At 36.4% G+C, this 12,480-nt stretch overlaps 1 protein-coding gene across 1 annotated transcript; it reads right to left on the reverse strand.

Annotated features, from left to right (window-relative positions):
* Positions 1 to 874: 874 nt before the first annotated feature.
* Positions 875 to 1,900, reverse strand: LOC144664145 (uncharacterized). The gene has a single exon (XM_078525264.1). The coding sequence runs from the start codon at positions 1,898 to 1,900 to the stop codon at positions 875 to 877; it is 1,026 nt and encodes a 341-aa protein (XP_078381390.1).
* Positions 1,901 to 12,480: the final 10,580 nt, after the last annotated feature.

The raw sequence follows: 12,480 nt of genomic DNA on the forward strand, positions 1-12,480 counted from the left end.
AGAATGAAAGAATAAATATGAACGAACGAACGAACGAACGAACGAACGAACGAACGAACGAACGAACGAACGAACGAACGAACGAACGAACAAACGAACGAACGAACGAACGAACAAAAATTTGCGCAGACCATACAGTACATTCAAGATCCACCTGTCAACGCAAGCTTAAAAACAGCGATTAATGATTTGTTTCTTTACGATTTGTTTTGGAGTATATTCCTGGTATAATAAACAAAAATGTTGTCGAAAATATTACACTTGTGTGCTATCTGTTCTGTCAAACTACAAACCAGTAACGAGCTGTAGATTAACGAAATCTCTACCCAATAAAATGTCGTATTTGTTTAAATTTGTTTGACTGTGACCCCTCAATCACACGATTTTATAGTTCCAAGAGAGTCTTTTTATAGTTCTCAAAACCGCTTCGTAAATCCGGTCGTTGGTGCTGCTTCGAATTCGTCCAGGACATCGATATTTGATGGCGCTGTTTTGGGCCTTCGGACAGTCTTTTCTTGCACGTTTTGACAACTTTTGGCAAATTGAACGGAGACGCCACAGTCCCAGGATTTCGATCTCTGTACTATACGGGTGAGGAGTGTTGCGCCTTGTGACAAGATCGCATCATTCGGCAATACACGATTGGTTTTCCTAGCTGTTCGTGGCGCACCACTTTCAGCATGGACTGTAGCTCTTGTTGTCACGATAGACGATGGCTGGTGGAGCTGTGGACCAACGAGGGAACCACTGCATTTATCAAGCTTGGAGTTTGACACTGATCTCAATAATATTTACGAGGTTTAGCTAGCGGTTGAACATCATCTAAACGTATGGCTGGATCACAGGAAGCTGATCTTGTTATCAAGCGTGGATTCTAATCGTTTTGCAGCTCTACCGAACCAAATGGGTCCTTTCTCCTGACAAATCGTGTGGCACCAACTGCTGGCTGAATTGCTTGAGGTTTTCCCATTCCTAATAGCTCCAGCACATCTTTCCTAAAACAGCGGTCTCCATAACAGTACAAGATAGGGGTGACTAGAGAGTTTAACTGTATCAGTGCCTTCGCCAATCGGAAGGCCGAATTTGTTCCGAACACTGGGGAAATGTTTGCCAACAGAGCAACAGCAATTGCTGGAAAAAACGAGAATACCAGGGCAGCAGTAAGCAACGCAGTCGTCTTGGCGACTTTAGATTGGAGTTTTGCTTTTAAAGCCATGGTAACATTGCTGATTTCCTTTATTTTACGTTTGCGTAGTCCAAAGTACCCCATCACGTAAAAATACGCAATAGCCACCAAACAACCCACTACCACAACTCTTTCACCGATACGCAAGATTTTGACGAGCTGGCCGTCCACGTCCGCTATTATCATTCCAAAGGCTGGAAGCTTTGTAAACACGGTTAACACCCAGACGGCTATTGCGAGGTTTTTGAGGAGGGCTTTTGTTACGATAACTTTGTAGTCCATCCATTTGTGTATCGCCACGTACCTCTCGCAGGCAATTACAGTCAAATGATGTAAAGAAGACGACGAAAGAAAAATGATCATGTTTTTGTTTATCAGTAAGTCTAATGTACAAATATGCTCAAACGAAACCTGGCGGAGAATTAATATGTCAACTGCGGCAGATAACGGCATTGTTATAGCGCCTGCTAGAAGATCCGCGATGGCCAGACTAACAAACAGAATGTTTGAGTGTTTTTGCAGTTCTTTCTTTTTCTTTACAGCAATGATTACTAATGAATTCAAGAAAATGGTAACGGGCGATGCAATGGCGATGATGACAACTAAAATCCAGGGAAAAGTTATATTGTTTAAAGCCCAGGTGAAAAATGGTAGTTGCGGGCACTGGAACACTAACCTACTTTGGGTGCTAGCTATTGTGCTGTTGATGTCCATCTTGAATTGTTTGTATCAGGCGCAATTTAACTGGTTTGAAGGCAGTGAAGGTATTGAACTGAACGGTAAACTGATTTGGTTCCTCCTGTAAGCAATCAGGCCATCATCTTTCTGGACCATCTATAATTTTGCATTCGTCTGTCAAAATGATTACATCTACCTTTTCTTAAGAGCAAGGGACACGCTGTTGACTATTGTGGCCAGTAATTGTATACAGTTTGAGTAGCCAATGGTTTCATCGTTTTTGAGAAAGAGTGAGCGACGCGCATCCGTTGCTAAGCGTACAGTTCTTTTATTTATTACGTGTTTTATGCTATGGCAGCAAATAAATAGCCTTCCTCACCATTTAATCCTGCCTTTAAAATTAATAAGGAAACTATAAAATTACGGAATATTTTCTCCTCAGTTCTTTTAAAACTACAAGTATAATTTTCAAATTCTGATTTCGTGGAACGCTTTTTACGCGTTTTAGTGCAAAAGTCCTCTTTCATGCAGTACTCTATGACTTCAGCAATGTTTAAAGGCCTTTCGCACGAAAACGCGTAAAAGACGTTCCACGAAGTATGTTCCGAATTTATTCGGAAGGGTATAACGGAATCGAGAAAGAAATTTTTGGTAATTGGTTTCCTTACTTTTTGAGGCAATTGCTCTGTGGCTAATGATCTGGCATCTTTTTTTATGAACATAAGGATTAAACGGAGAGGAAGATGTTTTGTTTGCTACCATAGCATAAAAAAACGTTTGCAATAAATTAAACCATTGTGTTCTGAAAATGAAGATCTATAGGCTAAAGCAAAATAGCCGTGTCGCCCAAAACTGCATGCCTGATAACAGTTTCCGTGTCCCGACATCGTTGAACGTTTTTTAGGCGTTTTTTTTTAATGTCTTTAGTAAAGACCTTTGCCATAGACGAGGCAAGATCTTGCTAGTAGGTTCTTGGGGCATGCCCTCCAGAAAAGTTTGAAATCTAGAAGCTATGAACCCCTTTTAGAGACATTTTTCATGAGGTATTTCTTGAAAAAAAAAATCAATCTTGTTTAACTGGGGATTATTTTCCCAACAAAAAATATGTTGAGGGATGTCAATAATGTTCGCTTTATAAAATATATACTATATACAAGGCTAAAAAGAGTTAAAAATGGTAAACAAAATTAATTTTTTTTTACCATTTTTAACTCTTTTTAGCCTTGTATATAGTATATAATAATATGTTGTTTTCAACTGCAAATTTTGGGTAAAAAATAAGACGAGGCAACTGCCTCGCCGTGCCTTTTGCTAGTTACGGCCCTCAGCACGAAAATGTGTGAAAGGCTTTTCTTGAACTGATTTGAAATTTATGCTGAAGAGTTTAAAAGAATTGAATCGAGAAGGACATATTCGGTAATCTTCGCTTAATTTTTGAGACAGGTGCTCTGTGGCTAATGATTTTAAGTTTCTGTTCATGAACAGGAGGCTTAATGGACAGAAAGGTGTTTTGTTTACTACCATAGCATAAAATGTTTTCAGTGAATTAATTAAACCATCGTGTTTTGAAAAAAAAAAGAACTATAGGCTTATGTTAATCATGAAAAATTTAAGCAATTGATTCTTGTATTTCGATCTTTTGCAATGTGAAATCCTTCAGAATGATATGTTGTTTACGATATTTCCAGTTCATACCTGCTTTCAGAAGAGCAGTTCCACATCTGACATATCAACTTCTTATGATTTCGGCCAAATAAAAAAGTCAATGCTGGAACAGAATTTGTTCTTGTTTTCGCCACAAACTGCGCTTCCTCGTGTTTCATTGTGTTAATCGTGTTAATTTCCCTCATTTTAAAAATTCACCTCGTCTTTCGCGCAAATGTCCTTTATTCAGGAGTAAGTTTCCTTCCAATTTGCGGTAATTTAGTTGCGTTTATTTCAAATACCTTAATTAACACGAGCGTTAATTTCCTATAATAAGGTATTCTTGGGAAATATTAAGGTTCTCGAAGGTTAGTTGTGGTTTACATCACTGACTTAATCTCTTGTTAGAAGTTGACCAAATGACATCTTCTTCTTGTGCGATGTTGTATACCTACATGTGTTGTGTTTCTTTAAAACTATTCTTTCGGCGAAGTATGTTTAATTATTTTAACTCAACTATTTTGTTACACAGTTCAAAATTACCTTACGTACCTTGACTATTTTACAAAATGAGATGTTACACTTAGGCCCGGGCCAAACGTCGAACTTCACATGAGACGAACTAAATTGCAATTTTGGTCGACCCAAACAGGTAAAGCTCGACCGTTGACTCAAACGTTGAACATAATTCGTCGAACCAACCGTCGAACCTAATTCAGAGCAGCAAGAACGAATATTTTGAGGCTAAAAATACCTTAACATACAAATATTAAATTTATTCATTAATTTCGTTTCATGAAAAGATCGACGTTTGTCCCACAGTCGATCTTTACACGTTCCATTCGTCTAAAGCAGACAGATAGAACGTGTTGGTCGATCTTAATTTAGTCGGACGAACTCGACGGAGTCAAACTCTTAAACCTATTGTAATTCTGCAAAAAAAGGCAGTACGAATAATTACATTTTCCAAACGAGATGCACACTCCAGCCCTCTATTTTCACAATTAGGCCTAATTAAATTCATGGATCTGGTTAGTATTCATACTGCCCTTTTTATGTTTCAGTATCATCATAACTTACTACCTAAAGCCTTCGACAATTTCTTCTTAAGTATATCATCTAAACACAGTTATAATACTAAGCTAGCATCAAAATCAACCTACTATATCAATCGTGTTAGAACTAATTATGGCAAATTTAATTTACACTTTTCTGGTCCCTCCATCTGGAATAACTTGGATGAAGAACTAAAAAGTCTATCTCTTCATTCATTTAAGCAAACTATGAAAAAGCGTTATTTAAGTACTTATGGTTAATGCTGGCTTAGTATTTTAATTTTCTTTTCGCTCGTATTAAACTAATATTAACAAATTTTAGTTCAAACATTAACTGGTACTGTTTTTCTTTTTTTTGTCCCATGTTCCCTTTTTTCCCTTCTTTTCTAAATTAAATTATCACTTATACATACTTAGTTACATTGTACTTATTTATTTTTATTTCATTGCGGGCCCAAGAGAGGCCCGCAACCCTAATCTTGACAGTGACCAGCAGATTGCGTATTACGCGTGCGCGCCACGTTTATAAAGGCTATCTGCAAACCGGAAGTTGAAAATTTTGTTCTTCCACTAAAAACGATCGGAATGCAAAAAATGTGTCAATCACGACAGTTTGTCGTAACACCGGAAGAGAAAAATCTTGTCTCCAAGAGCGATAAGAATGCGAAAAACCAACAGTTTGTCACATTAGATCGATGCTTCTGTCTTGCAGACATAACGTTTTGCAGACGTTGTTTTATAGGTGTTGCTTTTGAGAAGATCTGCTGTGATTGTATCAAAATCACATCTCAATTCACACCGCGTGCTCGACTACACTTCGCAAAACTGTCAATCAAAAAAAACAACTCTGATTGGTTCGCGGCAATAGGAAACGATAAAAAACATTCGTGACTTAAGCGTGACGCGTTACTCGACCTGACTCGAAATAATTTTCTTTTGTCCAGTGATTTATCGACACTGTCTGAAACACTTCCCTCCCAGTACCTTCTCTTAACTGCATAGAGGCCCGCACTTTCTAACCTGTGGTTACCACTAGTTTTATATTTTTTTCTTTTCTGCGTGGTACTTAATTACTTAGTACTTGTCTTATTTTACTTTTGTCTTCTTTTATGTACAAACTTGTCAAAGCAATTAATTTTTTTTTTTAACTACTCAGCTCGTTTAGTTTATTTCTATTCTGAGTAGTTTTTTTGCCTATTCTAGTTAATTTATATTATGCTGTAATTGATCTTCTATTTAAGTTGGCAAAATAAAATGGTTGTTGTTGTTGTTGTTGAACTTATCACGAACTTAATTCTCTCAGTTTAGTTCTATTCTGAGTAGTTTTTTTGCTGTTAACTGATATCTCAGTAAAACTTGGGTTCATTCATATTTCGCTGAGCATCAGTCTTTCACATTTCCAGCTGTCTCCTAATGACTTGATTGTTTGATCGCAAATGTCAGTCGAAATAATGAAATAAAAATTAAAATCTAGTTGATGGAAGCGCTCCTCCTGGCATCTGATTTTCTGTCTTATTTTTCAGCCAAACTTTACCTTTTTACTTTACGTTTTTTTTACTTTAATTGCTTACAGGTTCCGTTCGCACTTCCACAAAGGTGAAGAAAGTCTATTGAAATTAAAAGATTCATAATCAAAAGTAATGGTGACTCATAGATTATGTTTGAACCCAAGAGCGCGTACATTTCATGATATGGTTGGTTTTGAACTGGAAGTCCCACCCACGAAGCTGGTGTTTCACTAACTATTTTCTGTTTCACCTTTCGTCGTAAGAAATTTCAACAACAGCTTTTCATGGAGATCTTATTATAATTGTTAAATTTTGATCAATAGAACTGGACATTGTGACATGTAGTGTGATTTTTTCGACGTTTTTGCTTGTTTACAAGCTAAAAACGTAGAATAGGCGTTATGTGGACAAAATTTGGACCACATATTTGTAAACTCTCAAGGGACTTTTTTAATTTCTCAAGGGACTGTTTTAATTTCTTAAGGGAGTACTTTCCGCTGTGGGTGATCACTTGCGATCTCATGGAAAAAACGTGACTTGTCACATTTACAAACGTTATATAACAATTTTAAAAGTGACATGTCAGCTTTCTTATCTCAACGCACGTGTGTCTGAAAGGCGATCTATAAAAAGCGTCGCACAAACAATGGATTGCGTAACTAAAACACGAATAAATAATCACTAGCACTTACATCGTTTAAAAGTTACAAACGTCAAAAATAAACCATACCAAAAAACTCGCTCTTTTCAAAGATATTATTGAAGTTAAAACAAATGCAAGAGATGGGGGCTTCTTTTAGCTTAGGAGCGGTTAAAAATTAGGCCAAATTTGGTCGCTACATCAACCTAGGTCGTAAGGGACGAGACCTCGCGTTGACAGAAATGTTGCATGAATCGGCTTTACAACATGCGATCGTATCTACGCAGTTCGAGTGGAATTTCAGTCAAAGACAGCAAAATTCTTTCGTATTTCATCTTCAAATATAATTCGAAAGCATTCACTGTATATATGGCTTTTGTTTAATCCTGAGTCTTGATATCCGACCCTCGCACAGCCTAGACAAAACGCAGCTTGAGTGTAACGATTTGTTTACGCCGCAATTATATTTTTATTGCACTGTTTATTTGTGTAATGTTAAGGAATATGTGTATAAATACCCGGCGCGGACGAGCCATTTTTGACAAAATTATATGGCTGCATTTCCTCCGCAATTATATTGAAAATGTCCTAGCTTCGAAGGTCGATATCAGGTATGCAAAATAACCAAAATAACCAGTTGCAATGGTTTCCCAAGCGAACTGCGAAGGAAACTAACTGACGTTAGCTTGGATTGTAAAAAGTTGACAGTTTGGCAGTGATTTTTGGATTTTGTCATTTACCCTTTAAAAACATTGCCTCAATCAACATTAAAGCAAAATAAAAGGGTGGCCTACAACTGCAGGCCCGAGATCATTATATCGACCCCACTCCATAAAGAAAATCTTCACTGTGGGGGTACCCTGTGCGACCAACCTTTTTGCATGCTAAACGCACGAAACTTCAATCGTATAACAACCACAAAGTGAACCAATTCTTGATTAGGTAGTGTTTGATAGCTCGTGTCACAGGCCGCAGAGCGGAGTTAAATTCCGCAATTAAAAAAATTCTACCGTGCAAAACGATCTTTGTAAGCTCTTTTTCTTACTGCTGGTTGTCCGTAGTATTTCATTAATATTTCACCAGACGATCGCGTGACAGCGCTGGGTCACGTATGCAATACAAGATCGTTTTTAAAAAATCCTTCCATGTTTCGGTAACTTTTTCTTTTTTGCCTCTTTCTTTCTGAAGTGCTAAAAAAAACTTTGTCAGTCGTCACACTTCAATACGCCATACATATTAGTTGTCATGAGATTGGCTGGCTGGCTGGCTGTTTGACTGGCTGGTTGTCTGTCTGTCTGTCTGTCTGTCTGTCTGTCTGTCTGACTATCTGGCTGGAAGGTTAGCTGGTTCATTGATTGATTGATTGCATGGTCAATAATATATTTTTTATACAGGGCAAGGCTTTCCGTTTATCCCGAGAGGTCATTTTGCTTTTTTCCTCTAAATGAGAACAACCTTTGAGTAGCTGTTGGTGTGATTGTAACGATCATTTATCAATTGAGATTTCATAAAGTTTACTGTATCTGATTATTCATGTTCTGTTGTTTTCTAACCTGTGAAACACTAGTCTAACTTACTTAACTTCGCTGTGACCAGTTTAGCTTTTCTGTGACTAAATGGGCTCTTTGCTCACTCTAGCTTTTTCGATTATCTGTTGAAGAGCTTTTAAAAGCCCCCCTCCACATAAGAAGCTATTAAGGACGCTCGATGTAGTTTCTTTAGCCCTAGGGTGGTTGTTTTAAAAGTAAAAATTATCAAGGAAGCCAATTATTGATTTTGCCAAATACACCGTATTGACCAAATATGACCAAAGTTTAATTTTTTAATGGACACTTTGTCACAAAGGTTACCATAGCAAAGATTGTCGTTTTCTTTTGTTTTCAAACAAGCCTAATTTTCTCGAAATCTTGATTGACCCTCGGTATTCATTTAGTGTACAAGATAAATTGCATTGCTTTCAATTCCATCGCTACATGAGTTAGAGTATACAGAAGGTAGGGAAAGTATCATTTAGGTATCGAAAAAAGCATTTCAAAATTTTTCGCACAGCCCTACTGAACAGTCGATTGATTTAAGTATTTTGAAAGGTTTTTTCAAGTAGAAAATTAAAAAATATATATATGAAAGAGAGATGCTGTACCCCTTCTGTAGGTACGTATGTGAAAGGGGTGTCATTTTCTATCGGAGGTGAATGAAAGGGTTACCTTTCCTGTCAAAAATTGTCATATGAAGAGTAAGGTGCTGAGCCTCCCAATACGAAATATTTTTAAGTACTCTCCCACCCACTCCCCCAGGGGCTGAGCGTATGCAGGCTTTATGACAGACCGTCGCAGAGTCAAACAGTGCTGTATTCTATGTTTGATAGCCCGTGTTTGATGAGACATATGAGACTTTGGCACTTTGTCTGTAGCAATAAGATGAGTTTTACAAACTCACTACGAATTTGTTCATACTTCTGTGTTTTTCTGGTATTGCTGTTGCCTCCACATGCAGGTATGTATCATTCTATAAATCCAATATTTTAGGCTATTTTGGGCCTCAATTCAAACATGTAATGATCCCTTCCTAGTTGTGTTACATGTAATGAGAAAAAATTAAGTATTCTTGATCTCTCTTATATACTTCAACTAAGCAGTTTTTAGTCCAAGCAAACGTGTGTCCTTCTGCTCGGGTGTTCCGCTCGCGCTATCGATGCAATACTGTTTCAAATGATGCATGCATCATTTTTGCAAATTTTAAATCGATGAAACGTACTTTGTAGAATTCTTGTTAAGACTTGAGTATGCGTGAGTATGTGAAATATAAAATACTTGGTAATATATATTTAGAAGACAATTTATGACTGTGTTTTAAGTTCTCCATAAGATTGCAATTAAGTCTTGCGTTTGATTAGTATCTACTCGTGTGCGATATTGGACCATTCTGAGCTGCATATCAAAGACTGTTGCACAGTTTTATTTTCGCATCAACTACTTAGAGGTTACACTAACCTTAGATTAACGTTAAATGCTTTTAAAGGCAACCTTCTAGTGCCTTTATCAGCAACATCTACCACAGTTAACTGTTATATGAATCTTATGAAAGTTCGACAAGTATATTGTGTCGCATCAGAGAACGACCTTTCCCATAAATTTAAATTTTAACCTTGCATTTTAATTAACTGACGAAATGTATCCGATCCGTTTGTTACGCGTTATTAGAAGATTTTTTAAACCACAAAAACAAAGTTTTCCAGGAAATAATAAGGTAGAAATATTACTTTTCCCATTGCCATCGACCGAATTTAGATCACATTACGTACATCACTTTTTACTGAAGCACTGTAATCGAAACAATCTTCGGTAATAATATAAAGGTACATGTATTCCAAGCATATCAGCAGACACTCGAGTAGCACTAAATTTATTCTATGAATTATTTTTTTCACGAAACACCGTTTAATATGTTTCTGCAAAATCAGTAAGAGTTAATATGATTTCAAAGAGCAACACTTTGTAGTTTCAATCGATTCCGGATATTATCGGCTACCGGAGTCTTGTTAGTGTTTGAAAGTTCCTCATCGGTTTTAACAGACATCTAACAGGCAGTATGATTTTCGCGTGACGCATTTCCAGTTGTAAATATTCATATGCCTCGCCGCAGTCAATAGCCTGCGTCGCAAACAATCTAATGCTAAACAACCAATACTGAGATAATTTTCTACAATTTCTAAATAAAATTTTCTAAACTTTATTTGGTATGCCCTGGTAATAGGGGAGTAAGGGAGCAGGCTGATAGCGCAATGGCGAGAGCGCTCGTTTCCCACCAATGTGGCGCGGGCTTGATTCCTGGACCCAGCGATAAATATGGGTTCGAGTTTGTTGTTGGTTCTCGTCCTTGCTTCGAGGGTTTTTCACCGGGTTCTCCGGTTTTCCTCCCTCTACTAAAAATAACACTTCTTAATTCTAATTATGTGTAACCCTCGTAAAACAAACAAAACAAAATAAAGTTGATTTGATGTACATCGCCCTTACCAGAGAACTGGCGCTAGTTCAGTTTGATGACTTTGATTACCAAACGTTCGATTGGTTCCATAGTCTGTTTTGCAGCCAGACATGTTACAAAGTGCTCGACATACATCTAGTTGTCCCTTGATTAATACGACAAAAATAAACAAAACTAACCAACAAAACAAACCCTGTTACAAACTTTTAACAAATTCTGTAGGTAGGGTTCAGAGCCAACTTATATGTTTAAAAAAATAGAATTTCTCGGAATCTTGGCGACAGGTTTTATAAAAAAAAAAGTATATAAAAAATGTCTTCTTTTGTCGGTAAGATAAAAACAAGCACTTTCACCATAGTTGTTTTTAAGTTATTAGCCTTAAAAGGTCAAAAATAGTCTATATTAGACCTCCTTTGACGTTGCCATGGTAACAATTTTTGACGTCATAGCGACCTCAACTTGTTTATTAACAATAACAATAATAATAATAATAATAAAAATAATTATAATAATAATAATTATAATAATAATTATAATAATAATAATAATAATAATAATAATAATAATAATAATAATAATAATAACTTTATTATCGTGTCAAAAATACAGTAGCTGAGGGGAAAGTCCGCTCTACTAATCGTGGACACCTAACTAAAACCTGGACATTTATATATAAAAACCTAATTACAATTATAAACTAAGCTAAAAAGTGTACAAATATAAGCTAAAAACTGTACAAATACATGTACATTAGTACAAATACATGTACATTTGTAAAACTTAAGCAACTTTGTTCTAAAAGATTATTGGTATAGTTGCGATAGAACACTAAAGACGGATATGTCTGAACCTTTTCGAGCGACCTTTATGCCAAGATTGTTACGGTAACGTTCATGGTCAAGCTCCACACACTGGACGAAAAATTAGATTTAATCAGATTTGCAACTTAAGTAAATTTGATGCAAATTTAGGGCTCTAAATTTGATCCAAATTTACATCGGCAGCAAAGATGGTGCAAACGCAGACGTTTGTTTCTGCTGTATTTACACGTAAATGTGAAGTAAATATGATATCTACTTTACATTTGCTTTGTTTTTGATATCACAGCAAATGAACAAATTTGACATACATTTACTACAGCTTTGCGTTCTTTGCAAAAGTATAAGTGTGCCTCTAAGGCAAAATCTAGGTAAACACCGTGCAAATCTATTTGTTTGCATCATATTTTTACAAATTTTACGGAAGCTACAAATAATTACATTTGTACGCGCTTTACTCCTGCTTTGCTACAGGAGCAAATATACTCATTTGCACTGAATTTGTATTACTGTTAAGCAAACAAATATGCGTGTATTATCTCACGTTTGCTATCTGCGCAAATATGATTGTCTTAATACTTAACATCCGCTGTTGTCATTTTTATGTGCCGTTTTCTGAAAGTTGATGCAAATGTTTGTTCCTGGTGTATTTACGCGCAAATGTAAAGTAAGTATGATATCTACTTTACGTTTGCTTCGTCATTGATATCTCTGCAAATCAACAAATTTGACAAAGATTTACCAAAGCTTTGCTTTTTTTGCAAATGTATAAGTGTGCCTTTAAGGCAAAATCTAGGCAAACATGGTGCAAATCTGGTTGTTTGCATCATATCTTTACAAATTTTACCGAAGCTTCAAATAATTACATTTGTACGTGCTTTACTCACGCTTTGCTACAGGAGCAAATATACTCATTTACACTGAATTTGTCACTGTACGAAAAATGAATTTTAATCAGATTTGCCAC

This window comes from Oculina patagonica, chromosome 8 (genome assembly GCF_052425735.1).
Source record: "Oculina patagonica isolate OP01 chromosome 8, crgOcupat, whole genome shotgun sequence".
Classification (NCBI taxonomy): Eukaryota; Metazoa; Cnidaria; class Anthozoa; order Scleractinia; family Oculinidae; genus Oculina; species Oculina patagonica.

Excerpts from the sequence above, each read along its gene's own strand:
- LOC144664145 (XM_078525264.1), bottom strand. The coding sequence starts at position 1,900 with ATGGACATCAACAGCACAATAGCTAGCACCCAAAGTAGGTTAGTGTTC.